Raw genomic sequence first — 22,364 nt, forward strand, 5'->3', positions numbered from 1 at the left:
AACTGCCGAGGTTGCTTTTTTGTTTTTAAATTCCTTACCACAGGAGTCCACTAGCACTAGCCACCCAAGGACTACCCTTGAGGCTAGAGAATCTGAGAGCAGACTCTCAGGAGCTCCGCAGAGGGGCTGGAGAGTGGCTTTGTTTCCTAAAGAAACTTGTCTCTCAAGTATTACAGGGAGGGGCTTGAAGACATCTTCCGGCTCAGTGAAAAGTCTTTATTTTTAAAAATTTTATTGGAGACACTGTTGACTTACAATGTTGTTAGTTTCTTAAAGAACAGTCTTAAAAGCTTTCCCCAAATCCCAAGATCAGTTGAAACTATCACTTAAGACCAAATGGTTTTTCAGATCTCACAGTCTCAAAGTATAAAATATATCCAAGTTACACAACAAAAATAAGGCAAGAGTCGCTTCCCATTTCATGAGACCCAGATTCTGGACACTGCCATAACAGCTGCTTGAGACAGAAAAATAGTACTGGAAATGGGTGACCAATCACCAAAATACTCCAGGACTAGAATTTTAAGTAGATTACCTCTGATCTCAAAATACGAGAAAAAAGCTCCCTGATTCTTGACAGCTTTTCCAGCTATCAAGAATTTCTTTGCTAAGCTGAAACCACACTGTGCCTTGAATATACCAGCAAAAGGCACCTATACAACCGAGATGTTTTTCCTAATTTTCTGGCAAAACTCAAAAAGTCATCCACACGCCCAGACCTCAGCATGTGAGAGCTCGAAGCAGGACGGCTAAGAACGGCTTTAAATAGGCTGCTGCCCTTGTGAGAAAGTCACCGGGGTCCATGCAAGTTGTCCGACGCTGCTACGTACGCAGACACGAGCATGGCCATGCCAACCCCAAGCAGTTTCCAATTCTTCCACTTGACAAAGTCAGGTCCTCTGCCTGGCACTCAAGACTCTGTGGTCTCTGGATGCTTTGGACCAGCAAACTCTTCCCTAGTCTGAATACAGCACAGTCTTTCTTGCCTCTCTGCTTTTATCAGGCTGTTCGTTTATTTTCAGCAGGCTCTGCTCCCGCTTTCCCATTTGGCGACTGGATTTAGATCACTCTGGGTTCAGGTTTAGCTTTAGTCTGTTTCTACAGGCAGGTGGTCATAAGGCCTTCCAGAGTCTCAGCTTTCTTTTTTACTCCTATTACAAAAGAAGCTCTAGGAGGGCAGACATTTTTGTCTGTGCTGATCAATGCTACACCCATGAGCCTAGAAAAGAGCACAGCATGGCACACAGAAGGTGCTCACGCAGTATTTGCTGAATTAATAGGTTGGCTGATGAGATCTTCCTTATAGGGTTATTGAAGGGATTAGAAAAAACATATAATACCACAGGCACACAGGACTCCATACAGGGCAGCTATTATTATTACTCATGATTTGATGCCCAGCTCATATGTTTTCCAAGACCACCCGCAATGAGCTGGCGCTTTTTCCTCCCTCTGTTCTCATACGGCTTTGGGCATCCCTCTAAACACTGACCACCATGGCACTCCAGTCAGGTGTTTGCACTTGTGGGCCTCCTACTAAATGACTTACTTAAGGCGCACTAGCCCCAACTGAAGACAGCAAGTGGTCCGTGAATGGCTATCAAATACACACACGGTCTCACACTACTTCATGAGGTTCTATCCCCAGTGAGAGCGTAACTCCAGAACCAGCCGAGCCCTCCCTTCCCACCACCATCTCTCTACCTTCCCTGTTTCTTTTAAAACAATACACTTTTTCTTGTTTATAAAAGTAATACTGAACATTCACGGTAGAAAAGTCAGAAGCGTGTACAATTGAGACCTGAAGGTAATACAATTTGGTATCTTTGTTTCTTGTTGTTGTTGTTTTTGTTTTGTTTTTTGGCTGCCCCTCGGCAAATAGAGCTTCCAGGCTAGGGATCAGAGCCAATCTGCAGTTGCAAACTATGCTGCAGCTGTGACCACACCAGATCCTTTAACCCACTGGGCTGGGCAGGGGATCAAATCTGTGTCCTAGTGCCACAGAGATGCCACCAGACACGCCGTAACAGGAACTCTGGTATCTCACATTTTAACATATCATTTCTCCTTAGCTAAAAAACTCTTACTAATGTAATTTTCAATTACCTTCGTAATATTTTCGTTATGGTTACATTCTATGAATGGTTAATTTAATTATTTCCTTATTGGATTTCCAACTCTGAGCTATTACAAAGTAGTACTAAGATGAAAAACATTTTGTATTCAGAATGTGTTTTCTATACTGTAGGTTGCTTTCTTGGGACATATGCTAATTGGGTCAAAGGCATAAGCGTTTTTAAGCCTTCTGAATCCAATCCTTAAATTTAGCTTTTCTTTGCTCTCAGATTATCCGAGGCCTTCTCTGTGGTCTGGAGTAGGGGAATCACGACTGGGCTGACAGTGAGTCCCGCTTCTCTTTACCCTCTCTGGAACAGCTACGCCACCATCAGGGGTACCTTCCTTCTGTTTCTTTCCTTCTTTTTCTTTTTTTTCAGGGCCACCCCTGCAGCAGATGAAAGTTTCCAGGCTAGGGTCAAATCAGAGCTGCAGTTGCAGGCCTATGCTACAGCCACAGCAAGGCCAGATCCAAGTCGCATCTGTGACCTACACCACAGCTTGTGGCAACACCCGATCCTCGACCCAGTGAGCAAGGTCAGCGTTGAACCTCCATCCTCATGGATACTAGTCAGTTTCTTAACCCCTGAAGCCACACTGGAAACTCCAAGGCTGCCTTCTTTGCAAGCCCAGTGGGACTTGAGGGTATCCAGTGGCTTCTCTCAGCCGGAATAAAAGCCAAGCCTGGGTCTGATCTATGCTACTGACATCTTTACTTCCAGCCGCTCTGTTCCTCCCTCACACCTGGTGCTCACACATCACTGCTTAGTGTTGCCTGAACACCCGCTTACGTCACCAGACTCTGTCTCTGTGTCTGCTGCTTGCTTTGAGGGCTCTTTCCTTCCTCACCCTATCACTGTAACCAGGGGGATCTTATTCATGACCTCAGTGAAATGCACCTCGTCTACAAAATTTCTCTCAATCATCACAGGAAGAATTACCAGTTTTACCTCTACTCTAAGTGCTGTCAATCATATTCTATTTTTCAGTTTAACATTTATTCCCTACAGACTATCCATTTCTGGGGGGCAGGGGTGATGTCATATTCACTCCTACATCCCCCAAACTTATCACATACCAGGTACTCAATAAATGTTCAATGATTAACTGATTAAAATGATTTTTATAATCTGTTTTACCATTAGGCCATGCCCAGGATATGCCAACAAAGGGTGTATTAGATGAATGTGCGCTGGTTTATAATCACTCAGATACTGAAGATCCTCTCCACTTAAAAGACCTTAAGGAGTTCTTGTCATGGCTCAGCGGAAACGAATCTGACTAGCATCCATGAGGACGCAGGTTTGGTCCCTGGCCTCGTTCAGTAGGTTAAGGATCCAGCGTTGCCGTGAGCTGTGGTGTAGGTTGCAGACACTGCTCAGATCTGGCGTTGCTGCGGCTGTGATGTAGGCCCGCAGCTGTAGCTCTGACCTGACCCCTAGCCTGGGAACGTCCATGTACCTAAAAAAAAAAAAAAAAACCCCAAAACAAACCTTAAATAGCTTACATTAGGAAAAAAAAAAAAGCCCTTCTAGAAAAGAGGAAGTATTATTAACTTAAATAATGAAAGGATGTTTAACTAAAAGACGTCTGGTAATGACTGATATTGAGGAGTAAAGAGGGCCAGGTTTTGGCTCTCCAGGGCTGGTGGTGGTGGGAGTGAGACGGTCCCAGGTACGATTGTTTTAGGTTCTCTCCAGACCCCTCCTCTGTTGTTGTCCCTTAAGCAAACATGGCATTAACACGGCAGCCAGGAGAGATTCATTTGTTCATGCTTTCCTCATATCATTTATTCATTCCACAATTATTTCCTGAGGCCCCATTATGTGCCAGGCACTATTCCAGGTGCTGAAGACACAAAGACAAGGTTTGTACCTTCATGGACTTTTAGTGGTGAGTCAGACAAAGAAACATGAAAACAAATGGATTAAGTCTGGCTGATGAGTAGTGCCACACATAAATGAGGGCAAAGGGCAACAGGGCAGAATAGTGACTGGGGTATATGTAGCGGGTCAGGGAGACCTAAGGAGGCACGACCTGTGCTGAGCCTACACGGACAGGGGTGGGCAGCCAATCAAGATGTGGGAAAGGACAGTTCAAGGCAGGGGAGCAGGAAGTGCCAAGCTGTCGCGTCAGCCAGCAGCACGGTGCTGCTGAAGGCTGACAGGCCAGGCGGCCAGAGTGGCTAATGCACAGCGAGAGGGTTGGGTAGGGGTGGGGTGGGCTGGTCTGGGATGAAGCCAGGCCAGATCAATAAGGACATTACAGACCCTCGTTCGTTTTTCCCTTATGAAGGGTTTTTCTATGTGGGACGGAAAGCTTACAAAAGGTTTCACAGAGGAAGACAATAGTTTCCTAAGTGTGTTAGAGACAATTCTGGCTGCAGCTTGGAGGGTGGACTGTTGGTAGACAAGGGTGGAGAGGGGTACCAATGATTAGCTTTTTTTTCTTTTTCTTTTACAGTAATCGAAGGAATGGCCTCTACCAAGATGGGAAATGTGAACAGACCCAGGACTTGTTTGGAGGTGGACGCCACAGGACTGGCTACTGAACGGGAGGATGGGAGTGAAGGAAAGAGAGGAAGTGGGGAAATGAACCTCAATGTACTTGGAGTAAAAGGCTAATGGGAGAGCAGGGCAGGGGGGAGAGTGAAGAACTATTTTACCAAGTCAGGTTGGAAAGCTCAGGAATTTATTTACCCAGGTCCCTGCTTAATTCGGAAGCAAGAGGTTAAGATTAAGGTGAGGATGGAAATCCTATAAAGTTGGATTGTGGTGATCACTGTGCACCGATCAATGTAATAAATTCATTGAGTCATAGAAAAAAAGATTAAGATTAGGAAAGGCAAAGTTTAAGAAAACTGCTCTGTAAATTTTCTTGTAATGCCAGTGTTGAGCATCACCCTAACGGAGGGTCTTGGGCCAAGCGGGCAACGGGTAAGGGTGAGAGCTCTGCTGATGGAAAATGCACTAGATGCCAGGCACGGTGCTACATGCTTTGCTATAAAAGTGTTCTCTCATTTAGTCTTCAAACCGGCCTTTTCATAATATCCCCATAACACAGATAAGAAAACTGAGGCTCACAGAGACCAAAATACCCGTGTGGTCATGGAGCTCCTGCGTGGCAGAGACGGCATTTTCTCTGAGGCCGTCTGACGTTATAGTCCGGACTTGTGCCCGTCATACTATGTTGTCTCTAATGTGAACTGAACGCCAATTTTAGGTGAAGCACAGTACAAGAGGCCGGGTAGATAGAGTTACCTGTATCTTCAGAGCTGTTACAATTTAAGATGAGAAATATGTTCGAGAAATACAAACCTTGTAAGAATAAACAACTTTGCAGGTGAGTGGATAATTTCTTAAGGTGCCAGAAGGGCTGGAACTGCTGTCATCAAAAACATCCATATTGTCTTCAAACTCTTCTCCTTCTTCTTTTTCAGTATCTGTATTAAGCTGGGGAAAAAATCAGAAGCCACTGGTTAGCTTGCTTACTTGAAGAAAATGGATGAAAGCAGGAAAAACACTTAAAACCTGTTTCAAAATGTTAATTTACTTATTCAACTACACCGACAGAATATCTGTTCTCACTTGTAACTTTTTTATTTTTGGCTGCCCCCAGGGCATGTGGAAGTTCCGGGGCCAGGGATCAAACCCTGAGAACCTGAGCCACTGCAGTGACAATGCCAGATTCTTAACCTGCTGTGCCACAAGAGAACTTCCTCACTTACATTGTCATGTTAGGAAAAGACAGAGTCTTTTTTCCTTTTTAAAACCAAAGTTGCTGTGGCTGTGGCGTAGGCTGCCAGCAACAGCTCTAATTAGACCCCTAGCCTGGGAACCTCCATATGCCGCAGGAGTGGCCCTAGAAAAGGCAAAAAGACAAAACAAAACAAAACAAAAAAACAAAAAAACCCCCAAAAAACCAAGAGTCAGTTGCAAACTGACTAGTGAAGGCCTCTTACTGTTTTAATCTGATTATATTAGGAAATAGTGGAGTTCCCTTCGTGGCTCAGTGGTCAATGAATCCAACTAGGAACCATGAGGTTGCAGGTTCGATCCTTGGCCTCGCTCGGTGGGTTAAGGATCTGGCGTTGCCGTGAGCTGTGGTGTAGGTTGCAGACATGGCTCAGATCCCGCGTTGTTGCTGTGGCTGTGGTGTAGGCCAGTGGCTGCAGCTCCAATTCAACCCCTAGCCTGGAAACCTCCACATGCTGCGGGAGCGGCCCAAGAAATGGCAAAAAGACAAAAAAATAAAAATAAACTGAGGTCTCTTAAAAAAAAAAAAAAAAAAGGAAATAGTAAAAAGATTTCTAGGGAGTTTCCTGGTGGCCTAGTAGTTAAGGATCTGGCATTGTCACTGCTGGGGTTTGCTGTCACTGCTGTGGCTCAGGCTTGATCCCTCATCCCTCACCTGGGAACTTTTGCACGATGTGGGTACAGGAAAGAAAAAAAAAATTTCTAAATGTTACGAAGGATGTGGAAAACAGACTTTCATCTATGGCTGGTAGAAATGTAAACTGAAACATCTTTGAAAAAAAACAAACACATGCCTACTGAAATTAAAAACTAAACACAATACTCGATCTTGCAATTTCACTTTTGTGAATTTATTATGGAGAAACAAAAGCACCAGGGTGTAAGATTATATATTCTATGATGTTTACTGCAACACTGCTTATAGTGGAAAAAGCCTGGACACAACCTATATGTTCACCAGTAGAGGAATGTTTGAATAAACTATGATGTGCTCATATTGCAGATAAACACCTATTAAACATGAGTTAGGGGAGGTTCTGCTGTGGTGCAGTGGGATCAGCAGCATCTTGGGAGCGCTGGGACACAGTTTAGAACCTCAGCCCAGCACAGTGGATTAAGGATCCAGTGTTGCCACAGCTGCAGCTTAGGTAGCAACTGAGGCAAGGACCTGATCCCTGGCCCAGGAATTCTATATGCTGTGGGGTGGCCGAAAAAGAAAAAAAAAATGAGTTAGGGAATAGAAAGCCCAGAAATAAATCTGTGCATATATGGTTACATGATTTTTGACAAGGGTCCCAAGACATTCAGTGGGGAAGGGATCGGCTTTTCAGCAAATAGTATTAGGAAAACCGGATATCCACATGTAAAAGTGTGAAGTTGGACTGTTATCTTACAAAAATTAGCTCAAATGGATCGAAGACCTAAACCTAAAAGCTAAAGCTATAAAACTTTAAGAAGAAAACAAAGAGGAAAAGCTTCATGATACCATATGACACCAAAAGAACAGGCAACAAAAGAAAAAAAATAGACGAAACTGAACTACATCAAATCTAAAACTATTGTGTATTAAAGGATAACAGTAAAAAGGCAACCCAGAAGCTTCCTTGTGGTTCAGTGGGTTGAAGACCTGGCACTGTCGCTGATGCAGCTTAGGTCACTGCTGTGTTGCAGGCTTGATCCCTGGTCAGGAACTTGTTCATGCTGTGAATGTGGCCAAAATTAAAATAAAATAAAAAAGCAACCCACAGAAGGGGAGAAAATAGTTGCGAACCCTACATCTGACAAGATATTAACATCCAGAATATACAAAGAACACCTAAAACTCAACAACTAAATCCAAATCAAAAGTGGACAAAAGGGGAGTTCCCGTCGTGGCGCAGTGGTTAACGAATCCGACTAGGAACCATGAGGTTGCAGCTTCGATCCCTGCCCTTGCTCAGTGGGTTAAGGATCCGGCGTTGCCGTGAGCTGTGGTGTAGGTTGCAGACGTGGCTCGGATCCCGCGTTGCTGTGGCTCTGGCGTAGGCCGGTGGCTACAGCTCCGATTCGACCCCTAGCCTGGGAGCCTCCATATGCCGCGGGAGCGGCCCAAGAAATAGCAACAATAACAACAACAACAACAACAACAACAAAGACGAAAGACAAAAAAAAAAAAAAAAGTGACAAAAGATTTGAAAAGATGTTTCTCTGAGGATATACAAGCAGCCAATAAGCACATGAAAAGACGCTTAACTTCACTCAACACTGGAGAAATGCAAATCAAACCACGAGCTACCATTTCACGCCCATTAGGATGGCTATCATAAAAAAACTCCAAAAAATAAGTGCTGGCAAGGATGTGGACAAACTGGAACATTTGTTCACTGCTAGGAGTGTAAAATGGTGTAAGCTGCTTCAGACAATGCTGGTTCCTCAAAAAGTTTAACACAGAATTGCCACATAATTCAGCAATTTCACATCTATTTTTTCAATTCTTTTCAATTTTAATTTCTGGTCTATTCTTTCAATCCTTCTTCCCCAAAGAATTTGAAAGCAGGGACACAAACCGTTATTTGGATACAAATGCTCATAGCGGCATTATTCGCAACAGCCAAAAGGTAGTGCAACCCAAGCACCCACTGAGATGAAAGGGTGAACACAACGTGGTAGCTACACCCAAGAGGCTACCACGCAGCCTTCACGCGGAGGGGCATTCGGATACACACGGGCACGTGGACGAACCTCGAGGACGGCAACGTTAAGTGATTAAATGAGCCAGTCACAAAAAAGATAAACACTGGATGACTCGACGTGTATGAAGTATGTAGAATAGCCAAGTTTAAAAAGACAGAAAATAGAATGTTGGTTGCCAGGGATTTGGGGGTTGGAGGAACGGGTTATTGTTTAAGTGGTGCACGGTCTCACTTTTGCAAGATGAACAGAGTTCTGGAGATGGACGACGGCTCTGGTTATACGAAAATGAGGATGTACTTAATGCCACCAAACTTCTTATTTCCAAATGGTTCAGGGAATTCCTGTTGTGGCTTAGTGGTAACAAAGCCAACTAGTATCCATGAGGAGCAGGTTCGAACCCTGGCCTCGCTCGGTGGATTAAGGATCCAGCGTAGCCGTGGGTATGGTGTAGGTCGCAGATGTGGCTGGGATCCCTAGTTGCTGTGGCTGTGGTGTAGGCTGGTGGCTATAGCTCCGATCTGACCCCTAGCCTGGCAACCTCCATATACCGCAGGTTCAACCCTACAAAGACCAAAAAAAAGGTTTAAATAGTAAATTTTATGTTTATTTATATTAAGCCACAGAAAGGGGTATAGCTCCTTTTGAAATATAACAAAGAAAGAATTTAACCCAGTTTCAATGTATATTACCCATCATAACTAAAGGCACACACTGATTAAAACACTACTGAATGTAAAAAATGTATTTACCTTGAGTATTTTCTTAACATATAAATGACATGAAACAGTATCATACCACCCCATAAAATATCATATAAAATAATACTTAGGAGTTCCTTTCATGGCTCAGTGATCAACGAACCCGACTAGGATCCATGAGGATGCGTGTTCCATCTCTACCCTGGCTCAGTGTATTGGGAAGCCAGCGTTGTGATGAGCTGTGGTGTAGGTTGCAGACTCGGCTCGGATCTGGCGTTGCTGTGGCTGTGGTGTAGGCCAGTGGCTATAGCTCTGATTAGACCCCTAGCCTGGGAACATCCATATGCTACAGGTGTGGCCCTAAAAAGACAAAAAATAAATAAATATAAAATAAAATAATATTTATATGAGTATAAATATCTGACAGAGGAAGGCCAAGTAAGAAGAATAAAAACTTGAAAATGGGGAGTTCCAGTCATGGCTCAGCGGTGAGTGAACCTGACTAGGAACCATGAGGACACAGGTTTGATCCCTGGCCTGGATCAGTGGGTTAAGGATCCGCCGTTGCTGTGAGCTGTGGTGTAGGTCGCAGACTCGGCTTGGATCCAGCACTGTTGTGGCTGTGGTATAGGCTGGCGGCTTCAGTTCTGATTCGACCCCTCGCCTGGGAACAACCTCCATATGCCACAGGTGTGGCCCTAGAAAGACCAAAAAAAAAAGACTGGTAAATGGAGGACATTGATTTTTTATATACCTCTTTACTATGAACTATTTGAATAGGTGTGTTTTACTTTTTAAACTAAAAATCCAATAAAGAAATAATGTAGGCCCAAAGGTTTTTGTTTCTAACTACATATATACACTTAACTGGCTACTTTTCCCTGTGTTCACACATACAGAGGCACTAGTGTTTCCACATCAGGGATGCAAGAAACGGACAGTCAGAACCAGGCCTCAGAGTATAAAAACGAATGAAAATATCAAATACCTACTGTATGCTGACCACCACGCTAGGCTCTTAGATACGTGGGAAATGAGCCCAACGAAGTGCTGGGTGCACAGAGGGCCCTGTGACTACCGGAGGGGTGAAAGGAGAAGAAGAGCAGAGATGATGTCCTGGGATTCCACGAGTCAAAGAGCACAGGCTGCCTATGCTGTCAAGTTATGCTTTTTACCGAACTAATGTGATTTCTCTTGAGTAATTATCACTAATGTTTTAAAACTGACTCTCTTTGGAGTTCCCATTGTGGCTCAGCAGAAACAAATCTGACTAGGATCCATGAGGATGCAGGTTTGATCCCTGGCCTCGCTCAGTGGGTTAAGGATCCAGTGTTGCTGTGAGCTGTGGTATAGGCTGCAGACATGGCTCGGATCCCGCATTGCTGTGGCTATGGTGTCGGCCAGTGGCTGCAGCTCTGATTCGACCCCTAGCCTGGGAACATCCATATGCTGCAGGTGCAGCCCTAAAGAGAGAAGAACCAAAAAACCCCTGACTCTCTCCAACTGCTATTTCCCTAATAAAATTCTAAAGAATTGGGGGTAGGAGAGGGTTCCTTAAGAATAAGTACATATTACTTGTCACACTTATTGCCTCCATTTCAAAGCCTTGTAATATTCTCTTGTAACTATTACTGAAAATCCTCCACAGCTGAGTAAGGCAGTCCTGTGCTTTATCTCACGAACAATGCATGTGTGGTCAGTCTGATCAATGACAAATAGACTCAAATCTTGACGTTTCAATTCATCTTAGGCTTATGATTCTATTACTTCTAACAGGGCATCATATAAAAGATTAGTTTCATATGCAGAAAATTACCATAAAACACTTTAAATATACTTGGAAGACATTGTTTTATATTCTAGTAAAGGTTATAGACATTAAAAAAAAACAACAACCCGTGGCCACTATGAAAAACAAAACATCCATACATCTGTAAAAACTAAAATGAAAGCCACTGCGGACAGAGCAAGTTTCCAAAAACACAGTATAAAGCATGTTAATATGTACTGTGCTCTGGCACTGGGAAACATCTGATCCTGGCAAAGCTGTCTGGTACTAAACATTCCTTTCTTTCCACTTTAATTATTTTTTTGCTTTTTAGGGCCACACCCATGGCATATGGAGGTTCCCAGGCTAGGGGTCTAATCAGAGCTGTAGCTGCTGGCCCACACCACAGACACAGCAAGGCCAGATCTGAGCCGAATCTTCAACCTACAGCACAGCGCACGGCCACGCCAGGTCCTTAACCCCGAGTGGGGCCAGGGATCGAACCTTTGTCTGCACGGATGCTAGTTAGATTCGTTTCTGCCGAGCCACGACGGGAACTCTGACCCAGCATTTCTAAAATCACATTTTTCCTGTTTCTTAACAACCTGCTCACCGATCCTGTGTCTCTCCTATCACCTGACAGAACTTTAATCAAAACCATTCTTTCTAGGTGTACTAGTATTTTTCCTTTTGCAGCTGTTGTAAACTGCTTCCTCCTACTGCAAGGGCAAATGAGAAGACCCTCTCTGGTTGGTTTCAGCAGCTGACCTCTGGTGCTCAGCAAAATTACCTCCGAGGAGCTCCACCAGCTCCATGGCCCTTGGATCTGACAGACTCGGATTTGAAGGAAACGGCTGACTAAGCCGCTTACTTTCTGTGTTAATTATTTAACTTCTCAACTTCAATTGCCTTGTCTCTATAATGAAGACAATTACTTCTTAACAAGGTTATCATAAGGATTAAGTGAGGTAATATATTTAAACCCTTAACACATGCTTGGTCCATGGGGGTACTTAATATATCATTGTTGTTTTTATGAGGAAAGGAGAATCTAGATATAAAAATCGGCTGCTGTCCAGCCCAGAGGAGGGCAGCTCCCTGCAGCTGGTAGCTGATCCTCTGAACTCTGTCCAGACAGCGAGGAGAGCACAGTGAGTATCATTCCCAGGACCACACGAGCGCATCACAAAAGACGCTGCTGAGTACACCCACGACATGGATTTCCGTTTCCAGGCAAGATGGAACATCAGGACCAGATTTAAACCCCTTCCAGAAACAACTGAAAAACTGTTCAAGACATGCGAAGGAACAGTTTTCAAGAGAGTGGACATGATGTGATGGAAGTCAGCGATCTCTGGGGGATAGGAAACGAACAATTTCCCCATTTAGAGTCTGAAGAACTCCAGTCTGAGGCCTGGGGGAAGAAGCCTCAGCGTTACCCTACATCTCTGCTCCCTCCTGACCGAGTGGAAAAGGTCGTAAGGCGCAGGGCATCGGGCGGAGAACTCGGAGAAGCAGTAAGGCCGTGGAAGACTCGCACAGCTCTGCAAACCCACCTGACCTGACATTTACGGAACCGAACACCTAACAAGAGCAAACTGTGTATTCTTTTCAAGTATACATGGCGCATTTACCAAGATACACCGCATACCGAGTCACAAAACAAGTCTCACTAAATTTAAAGTGATTCGATATGTTATCTGAACACAATGGAAATGAATTAGAAGTCACTAATAGAAAGATAACTGCAAAATCCCCAAATATTTGGAAACACAATAACTTGTCTAAAAAACCCGTGAAGCAAAGAAGAAATTAAAAGGTCAACTAGAAAATATTTAAAACTGAATGGAAATAATGACACAATGGATCCAAAGTTGCCTGGTAGGAGTTCCTGTCCTGGCTCAGCAGGTTATGAACCCGACTAGTATCCAGGAGGATATGGGTTCGATCCCTGGCCTCCTCAGTGGGTAAAGGATCCAGCGTTGCTGTGAGCCGCAGTTTAAGTCGCAGATGTGACCTGGATCCTGCGTTTCGACAGCTGTGGCTGTGGCATAAGTTGGCAGCTGCAGCTCCTTTTCCACCCCTAGCTTGGGAACCTCCATATGCGGCGGGAGCAGCCTTAGAAAAGGCAGAAAGACAAATTAAAAAAAAAAAAATTTAGCAAAGAGCAAATTAAATCCAAATTAATCAGAAGAAAGAAAACAATAAAAACCAGAGTAGAAATCAACAAAAGAAAAAATGGAAAAACAACAGGGAAAAAAGTCAATGAAATCAAGGGCTGTTTTTTTTTTTTTTTTGTGAAGATCTATCAAACTGATAAACCTCTAGCAGGATGATCAGGAAAAAAAGAGGAGACACAAATAACCAATACCAGGAATAAAAGAAGGGAGGTCACTGGAGATTCTTCACACAATCAAATAATAAATAATAACAATAAATATTATGAGCTATTTTCTGCCAATAAATCTGGCAACTTAAATGGAATTGACAAATTCCTTGAAAGACATGAACGGCTCAGATCCCGAGTTGCTGTGGCTCCAGTGTAGGCCAGCAGCTACAGTCCCAATTCAACCCCTAGCCTGGGAACCTCCACATGCCATGGGTGTGGCCCTAGAGAAGACAAAAAAAAAAAAAAAAAACCCAGATAAAAAGCATTATAAGAAAACTATAAAGTCTCTGCCATAGATATATAAAAATGCTTATTAAAACAACAAATCAATTCTAACTGATATAAAAAAGGCTGACATATCATAATCCAAGTGGAACTCACCAGGAATGCAAAGCTGGCTTAATATTTGAAAAATCATCAATGCACTTCACCATATTAACAAACTAAAAAAGAAAGAAATCATTTGACAGGATTCGACATCCATTCATATCAGCAAACTGAATGAAGAGAGGAAACTGCCTCGACATGGTAAAGGGCATCTGCAAAAACCCTCCTATAAGAGCACACTTCACGGCGAGAGACCGAGTGCCTTCTCCCTCGGTGTAGGAACAGGGCAAGAAGATTTGTTGGCTCTCACCACTTCTCTTCCAGCACTGCACTGGAGACCGCAGTTGTCACTTTACGGGGAAAAAGGAAGCATGGGAGGAAATGAAAGGCATCTGAGGGAGTTCGCATCGTGGCTCAGTGCTAACAAACCCAACTAGGATCCAAGAGGATGCAGGTTCGATCCCTGGCCTTGCTCAGTGGGTTAAGCATCTGCTGTTGCTGTGAGCTGTGGTCACAGAGGTGGCTCGGATCCCGAGCTGCTGTGGCTGCGGCATAGGCCAGCAGCTGTAGCTCCAACTGGACCCCCAGCCTGGGAACTTCTATGTGCCGCAGGTGCAGCCCTAAAAAGCAAACAGCAACAAAACAAAACAAAAACAAGAGTGTGGGCATTTTGAGTGTGGAGTTTAGTCCATTAAAAAGACCACTGGCCATCTTCAAAAACTGTCAGTACGAAAGTAATTGAAGATTTTTGCAGGTGTATTCCATTATTTTCTACAGTTTACATTTATTTTATCATAAAAAATCCATTGTTTCTTTTCTTTAGGATTTACCTTAAGCCAAGAGATTTTTGTGTTATTAAAAAAAAAAAAAAGCCATTGGATACAAGGCATCATTAAGGCAGACGGGAACCAAGCTAGCATGGTAAAGGTTTAAAATCTTTGATCTTGTCCTTCAAACATACATTCAGCATGGTCTTCCTAATGAGTAGGGTTAGGATTTATTTCTACGCAACTCTACAAAATGCTCATATTCCTGGAGAGGCTCCACAACAGTACTTGGGTGAATTGGCTGAAGACAAGCAAGTTATGTAAACATTGTCAGCTAGAGGCTGAGATTCTAGGGGACAAAAAGAACAGAAGGAACAAAAATAACACAATCTCAAACAAAGGATCTCTAACCTAGTAATTCTACCTCTAAGAAACTATGTTACCAAAAAAATCCTCAGTATGGAAAAAAATATGTGCACAAATGTTTTCTTTTCTTTTTTCTTCTTTTCTTTATGGCACACCTGTGCTATATGAAGTTCCTGGGCTAGGGGTTGCATCAGAGCTGCAGCTGCAGGCCGACAGCACAGCCACAGCTGCACTGATCCAAGCTGTCTGTGACCCATGCCACAGCTTGCTGCAAGGCTGGATTCCTTACCCACGGAGGGAGGACAGGGATTGGACCCACATCCTCATGGAGACAACAGTCGGGTCCTTAACCCACTGGGCCACAATGGGAACTCCACAAATGTTTTAAAGGCTATTATTTAGACTATCTGGAGGCAACCTAAATTCAACCTAAAGGGAACAGTTAAGTAAACACATCCCTGATGGAATATTATACAGACACAAAAAGGGCAATTATGAAGATCATCCAGCAACATGGAATGTCAGGTGAAAAATACAAAATTAACTTTACTATGATAAATATGTTTTAAAAAGGAATAGTAGAAAGAGGAAGGAATTCAAGTAGCTAACAGTGGTGTTATAAGGATGGAGCTTTTGGTTATATTCTTCTCTACTGTACTGACTAATTTTTTTTTTTTTTTTTTTTGTCTTTATGCCATTTCTTGGACCGCTCCCGCGGCACATGGAGATTCCCAGGCTAGGGGTCAAATTGGAGCTGTAGCCACCGGCCTACGCCAGAGCCACAGCAACTTGGGATCTGAGCCACGTCTGCAACCTACACCACAGCTCACAGCAACACCGGATCCTTAACCCACTGACCAAGGCCAGGGATCGAACCCACAACTTCATGGTTCCTAGTCAGATTCGTTAACCAGTGTGCCACCACGGGAATTCCTGACTAATTTTTTTAATGTAGCTACAAACCTAAGATAATTTCAAAATTAGGTTATAAGCTTGGCCTGGATTTTTAAGTAAGAAAAGGCAAGGGAATAAGAGAAGGGAGGGATGAGTGACAGAAGGGTGACTGGGTCGCTGGCAGCAATTCAATCACAGGAAGTTGTATGTAGGCTCTGGTTAACCATCAAGGGAATAATTATATCAGTAGAATTCTCTCCTTTGAAAAATACTGCTCTAGTCTGTGATTTGTTTTCTTCCTAACCCTGCATTACATACCACAGCAAAATACAGAAGGCAGCGTTAATACTCAAGTAAATATAGTTCCTTCCTTTTTCCATAAGGTAAACAGACCGTGTATGTTAAAAAGGCAGTCTATATACCTTATCTTCTATAGGGCACTTCATTTTTTTTCTTTTTTTCTTTTAGGGCCACACCCCGGGGCGTATGGAGGTTCCCAGGCTAGGAGTTCAATCGGCGCTACAGCTGCTGGCCTACACCAACAGCCACAGCAACACAGGATCCAAGTCGAGGCTGTGACCCACACCACAGCTCATGGCAATGCCAGGTCCTTAACCCACTGAGCAAGGCCAGGGATCGAACCTGCAACCTCATGGTTCCTAGTCAGATTTCTTTCTGCTGTGCCACGACGGGAACTCCTATAGGGCACTTTATAGACTAGTCATCTCTAATACAAGTATGGACCATGTTTTCCAGATGGAAGGGGATTCTAAACTCGATGACTAATGCTTCTATTGGCATCTATAATGGAGGAGATACTTTGGCTCCCGGAATGTTCATTTCTCATCCATGCTCCTCGCCAGCTAACTGTCAGGGTGAAGAGACACATCCTTGTAAATTATTTCCGGGCTGTCACTTCAAATCAGGTTAAATAAATATTGGGACTTCATTAAACTACTTTGTGCCTACATCTTTTCCTTCTTTCTCTCTCTCCTTCCTTTCTTTCATTTTGCTTTTCTTAGGGCTGCACCCCTGGCAGCTCACAGCAATGCCAGATCCTTGACCTACTAAGCAAGGCCAGGGATCGAACCCACATCCTCATGGATACAAGTCAGATTTATTTCTGCTGCACCACAACGGGAACTCCCCTTTTTCTTATTTATATTGCTAGTAGAACTGCCACAAAATATACCCCTTAGCCAAAAGTGGGAAGACACAAGCTCTGTACGAGTGACTAGAGGGAAGAAAGCGTGGAATAGGATTGCAAAATGCTCCTTTCACGAAGGATAGGACATGTCTCTAGATGAGCTGATGAGCTGTTTGGGACAGTTGTCAAAAACACCCAATGTATTCCAATAAATTAAGCCAGACACTATACTAGGGGCATTTCCTGCATTTCCTTCTTTCACACTCAGAAGTCTTAATCTCCTGTTAAAATTCCTCAAGGACTATTTCAAATGACATTTCTTTCATGGGGCAAACCTCTTTTCTATTTTCCCAGCTGGTATAGGCACACTTTGGCGATACTGTGGGTTTGGTTCCATATCACTGCAACAAAGAGATGATTGCAATAAAGCGAGTCACACAAACGTATGGCTTCCCAGTGCACATAGAAGTTAGGTTTACACTATGCCGTAGTACGCATGCAATAGCACTATGTCTAAAAAATGGACATACCTTAAGACATGCGTTATTGCCAAATATTGCTCACCGTCATCTGAGTCTTCGGTGAGTCATAATCTTTCTGCTGGCAAAAGGGTCTTGCCTCGATGCTGATGGCTGCTGACCTATCAGGGTGGTGGCTGCTAAAGGCTGGGGTGGCTGTGGCAATTACTTAAAATAAGGCAACAATTATGTTTGCTGCATTGATTCAATCTTCCTCACACGAATGATCGCTCCTTAACTGGCAACGCTATTTGATAGCCTACTACCCACAGCAGGACTTCCTTTCAAACTGGAGGCGAAGCTCTCGAACACTGCCACTGCTTGATCATCTACGTTTATGTAACATTCTAGATCTTTTTTTTTTTTTTAATTTAATTTTATTATTTTTTTTTCTTTTTGCTATTTCTTGGGCCGCTCCTGCGGCATATGGAGGTTCCCAGGCTAGGGGTCCAATCGGAGCTGTAGCCACCGGCCTACACCAGAGCCACAGCAACGCAGGATCCGAGCCACGTCTGCAACCTACACCACAGCTCACGGCAATGCCGGATCATTAACCCACTGAGCAACGGCAGGGACTGAACCCGCAACCTCATGGTTCCTAGTCGGATTCGTTAATCACTGCGCCACACCGGGAACTCCCATCCTAGACCTTTTGTTGTTATAACAATCTTCACAACATCTTCACCAGGAGTAGATTCCATCTAAAGAAACCACTTTCTTTTCTCCTCATAAGAGGCAACTCTTAATCCATTAAAAGTTTTATCATGAGATTAGAGCAATTCAGTCCCATCTTCAGGCTCTACTTCTGGTTTTAGTTCTCTTGCTATTTCCACCACATCTATAGTGACTTTTCCCACTGAATTCTTGAATCCTTCAGAGTCACCCATGAGGGCTGGAATCAATTTCTTCCTGAGCTCTGTTCATGTTGATACTTTGACCTCTTCCCATGAATCATGAATGTTCTAAACGACATCTAGAATGGTGAATCCCTTCCAAAAGGTTTTTAATTTACTTTGCCTAGATCCATCAGAGGAGTTAGCTACAGATTTACAAAATGTATTTCTTTTCTTTTCTTTCTTTTTTTTGTTTTTGGTCTTTTTGCCTTTTCTAGGGCTGTACCTGAGGCATACAGAGGTTCCCAGCCTAGGGGTCTAATCAGAGCTGTAGCCACCGGCTTGCCCCACAGCCACAGCAACTCGAGATCCGAGCTGAGTTTGCGGTCCACACCACAGCTCATGGCAACACCGGATCCTTAACCCACTGAGCAAGGCCAGGGATCGAACCCGAAACCTCATGGTTCCTAGTCGGGTTCATTAACCACTGCGCCATGACGGGAACTCCTGAAATGTATTTCTTAAATCCTAAGACCTGAATATCGAAATTACTCCTTGATCCATGGGCTACAGAATGGATGCTGTGTTAGCAGGCATGAAAACAACATGAATTTCGGTGTGCCTCTCCATCAGAGTTTATGGGTGACCAGAAGAAGCACTGTCAATGAGCAGTCACATTTCGTATGAAATATTTTTTTGTCTGAGGAGGAGATCTTAACAGTGGGTTTAAACTGTTCAGAAAACCATTTGTCAAGAGATGTGCTGTCATCCAGGCTTTGTTGTTCCACTGAACAGATTTAGCATAATTTGTTTATGTGGCATGCAAAAGTTCCCAGGCCAGGGACTGAACCTGTGCCACAGCAGTGACCCAAGCCACAGCACTGACAATACCAGATCCCTAACCACTGAGCTACCAGGGAACTCTAGATCTAGCATAATTCTTAAGAGCCCTAGGATTTTTAGAATGGTAAATGAGCACCGGCTTCCAATTCAAGTCACCAGCTTCATTAGCCCCTAACAAGAGAAGCAGACTGTCCTTTGAAGACTGGAAGCAAGGCACTGATTTTTCTTGAGCTATGATAGCCCCAGATGGCATCTTTTCTCAAGATAAGGCTGTTGTGTCCACAATGAAAATCTATTGTTTGGTGCTGCCACCTGCCTGAACAACCTCAGCTAGAGCTTCTGGATAACGTGCTGCAGCTTTTGCATCAGCACCTGCTGCTTCGCCTGCACTTCTACGTTACAGAGATAATTTATTTCCCTCCATCTCATGAACGACCCTCTGCGTGTGTCAATCTTTTCTTCTGCAGCTTCCTCACCTCTCTCAGCCTTCACAGAGGTGAAGAGAGTTAGGGCCTTGCTCTGGATGAGGCCTTGGTTTAAGGGAATCTCATAGCTGGTTTGATCTTCTGTTCAAACCACTAAAACCTCCTTCCAGCCAGCATACGGCTGCCTTGCTTTCGTACCATCCACGTGTTCACTGCGGCAGCTTTAACTCCCCTCAGAGCTTTTCCTTTGCTTTCACAACATGGCCAACTGTTTGGGTCAAGAGGTCTCCTGGCCTGTCTTGGCTCTCAACATGCCTTCCTCACGAAGGGTAATCATTTCTAGCTCTTGATTTAAATCGAGACATGAGCAGCTCTTCCTTTCACCTGATCACTTTGTATGTTACTGACTGGACTGATTTCAGTACTGTTGCTTCTCAGGGAACAGAGAGGCCAGAGGAGAGGAGGAGAGAGACAGGAACGGCTGTCATTTATCAAATAAATTTCTTGTCTTATAATGGGTATAATTCATGGTGCCAAAATGGGTGCACTAGTAACATTACAGATCACCGTAACAAATACAATAATAATAATGAAAAAGCTTAAGAACCACCAAAATGTGACAGAGAGACATGAAGTGATAAGCAAATGCTGTTGGAAGAACAGGGCTGATAGACTTGTTCAATGGGAAGGTTGCCACAAACCTTCAATGTGTAAAAAACGCACTTATCTGTGAAGTGTAATACGGTGAGGTGCAACGGAATGAGGTATAGCAAGCTTTCCTGATAGCACCCACAAAATCGTGAGATTCTGGAGCTGGAGGGGATCTTAAATCTCTGAAACCCAAAGAGAAGTGACTTTTTGCAAGGTGTGCTGATGAGTGAGAAGTTGGCAATTTTGAGTTTGCTACGTAATAGCTCAGTCCTTCCGCCATGTATCATTAAGATACATAAAAGTCTTTCTGCTCTACCACCTTATATCCTTTGAGGAGAAAGACCAAGTCTTATTCATCTCCTTGCCCAGGAAGAAGGTGCATAGATGATGGGTGCCTGCCCAGTTGATTTAGTTAGAAAAGGTGGCAGTTCCTGTCGTGGTGCAGCAGAAATGAATCTGACTAGTATCCATGAGGATGCAGGTTCGATCCCTGACCTTGCTCTGTGGGTTAAGGATCCAGTGTTGCCATGAGCTGTGGTGTAGCTCACAGCTGCGGCTAGGATCTGGCATTGCTGTGGCTGTGGCATAGGCCGGCGGCTGTAGCTCTGATTCAACCCCTAGCCCGGCAACTTCTATATGCTGCAGGTGTGGCCCTAAAAAGCCAAAAGAAAAAAAAGAAAAGGTGCCAGTCTGAGGAAAACCGAAGCTTTGACTGGTTGCCAATAGTACTGCGGCAGAAGCCAAAAGCAAGAACATGCCTGGAATTTGCTGCTGTTTTAAGTTCTGTTCAACAGAATAACCTGAAGTAGATGACAACTGTGACTTTTAAAAGACACAACAGGGAGTTCCCATTGTGGCTCAGTGGTTAACGAACCCAACTAGTAATCATGAGGTTGCAAGTTCGATCCCTGGCCTCACTCACTGGGTTATGGATCCTGCATTGCCATGGGCTGTGGTGCAGGTTGCAGATTCGGCTTGGATCCAGCATTGCTGTGGTTGTGGTGTAGGCCGGTGGCTACAGCTCCGATTAGACCCCTAGCCTGGGAACCTCCATATGCCCCGGGTGAGGCCCTAAAAAGACAACAACAACAAAAACAACAAAACAAAACCAAAAAAAAAACCCATAAAAGGCACAACAGGAAGAGACAGTGCATGACACAGAGCAGCTCTGTGGTACTGGAAACAGGGCAAGTTCTTTTAACCCGAAGTCAAGGGGTGATATGTGCTTATTCTCCCCAGCTGGATTACCACTAATAGTAAAATAAAAATAAACCTTCAAAAGATTGTTTTTCCTTAAAATGCATACCCACATACAATTCTTTTTATAGGTGCAAGTATATTCTCATTAGAAAATCAGAATGCTATGTGAAAAACCCGACAAAACTTCCAAAAATGTTCTTAAGCTTTGGTCCATTTCTCTAGCAAGGATTCCTTTCCTCCGAAGGGCACTAGCACTGAAGAGGTACTGGGGATACAGTGGGAAGTTGGGAGATTAGCGTTGTCGCTTTTAGTTGGCTGCTCATCCACCTCTCTGTCTATCCATTCATCCACTTGTCCTTCAACATTTACTGAGTACCTACCACGTGCCGGGCAGAGCCACGAGCCAGACAGACATGGAAACCACACCTCAGAGAGGCAGACAGACGAGAAATGAAAGCAAGCAAGTGAAGCAGACAGGCGCAGATTGTAATAAATGCCAAAGGAAATGAACTGGATGGGACCGTAGTGAGTGGGGAGACAGCGGCAGAAGATACTTGACTCTGACCCGCGGGGCATTAAATATCCACTTCTGCGATATCAGGCAGATCACTGAGCTTTTCTGATGCTCAGATCTCCAGGGTAAAAAACTAAGGTCGAACTGCATGGCATCAGAGCGCAAAAGGTCCCGGACTGGAAGTAAGAAAACTCAAGCTTGAGTTCAGGCCTTGTTTATAAAACTACAGCTGCAGCACTGAATTCCTGATGAAAGAGACGGTGAGCAGAGGGTGACAGCGCTGGTGAGCTCAACAGTCTGAGCGCTCCCCTCCCTTCTCCAAGACCGTTACAACGGCCTGGATGTTTATTTTCATTTACACCGGAGAGGACTTCTGAGAACCTGGGAAACATGCGATTAACACTTTTATTCTGCTACTTTCAGACAAGAAGCACATCTACTTGCTGAGTGGGCTAACGATAAACCTAACAGTGAAAATATA

At 44.0% G+C, this 22,364-nt stretch overlaps 1 protein-coding gene across 11 annotated transcripts in view; it reads right to left on the bottom strand.

The window, feature by feature from the left end:
* The window catches only part of FCHSD2 (FCH and double SH3 domains 2), a 240,726-nt gene that overhangs the window by 8,096 nt on the left and 210,266 nt on the right, over positions 1-22,364 (bottom strand). For 10 of the 11 annotated variants that reach the window (XR_014814577.1, XR_014814576.1, XM_084975178.1 and 7 more), the window contains one exon: positions 5,433-5,567. Coding sequence is in view for 8 of the 11 variants with exons in the window: in XM_084975178.1 (XP_084831304.1) it covers positions 5,433-5,567 (135 nt within the window). In the remaining 3 variants the exon portion in view is untranslated. Of the gene's footprint in view, positions 1-5,432; positions 5,568-18,476; positions 20,601-22,364 lie in introns of those variants that run through there. The other variant, XR_014814579.1, reaches the window with a different exon arrangement.

The sequence above is a fragment of the Sus scrofa genome, chromosome 9, assembly GCF_054392235.1.
Source record: "Sus scrofa isolate SSC_HxYL_T2T_F1_AM1 chromosome 9, Sscrofa_HxYL_maternal_Yorkshire_Landrace_v2.0, whole genome shotgun sequence".
Classification (NCBI taxonomy): domain Eukaryota; kingdom Metazoa; phylum Chordata; class Mammalia; order Artiodactyla; family Suidae; genus Sus; species Sus scrofa.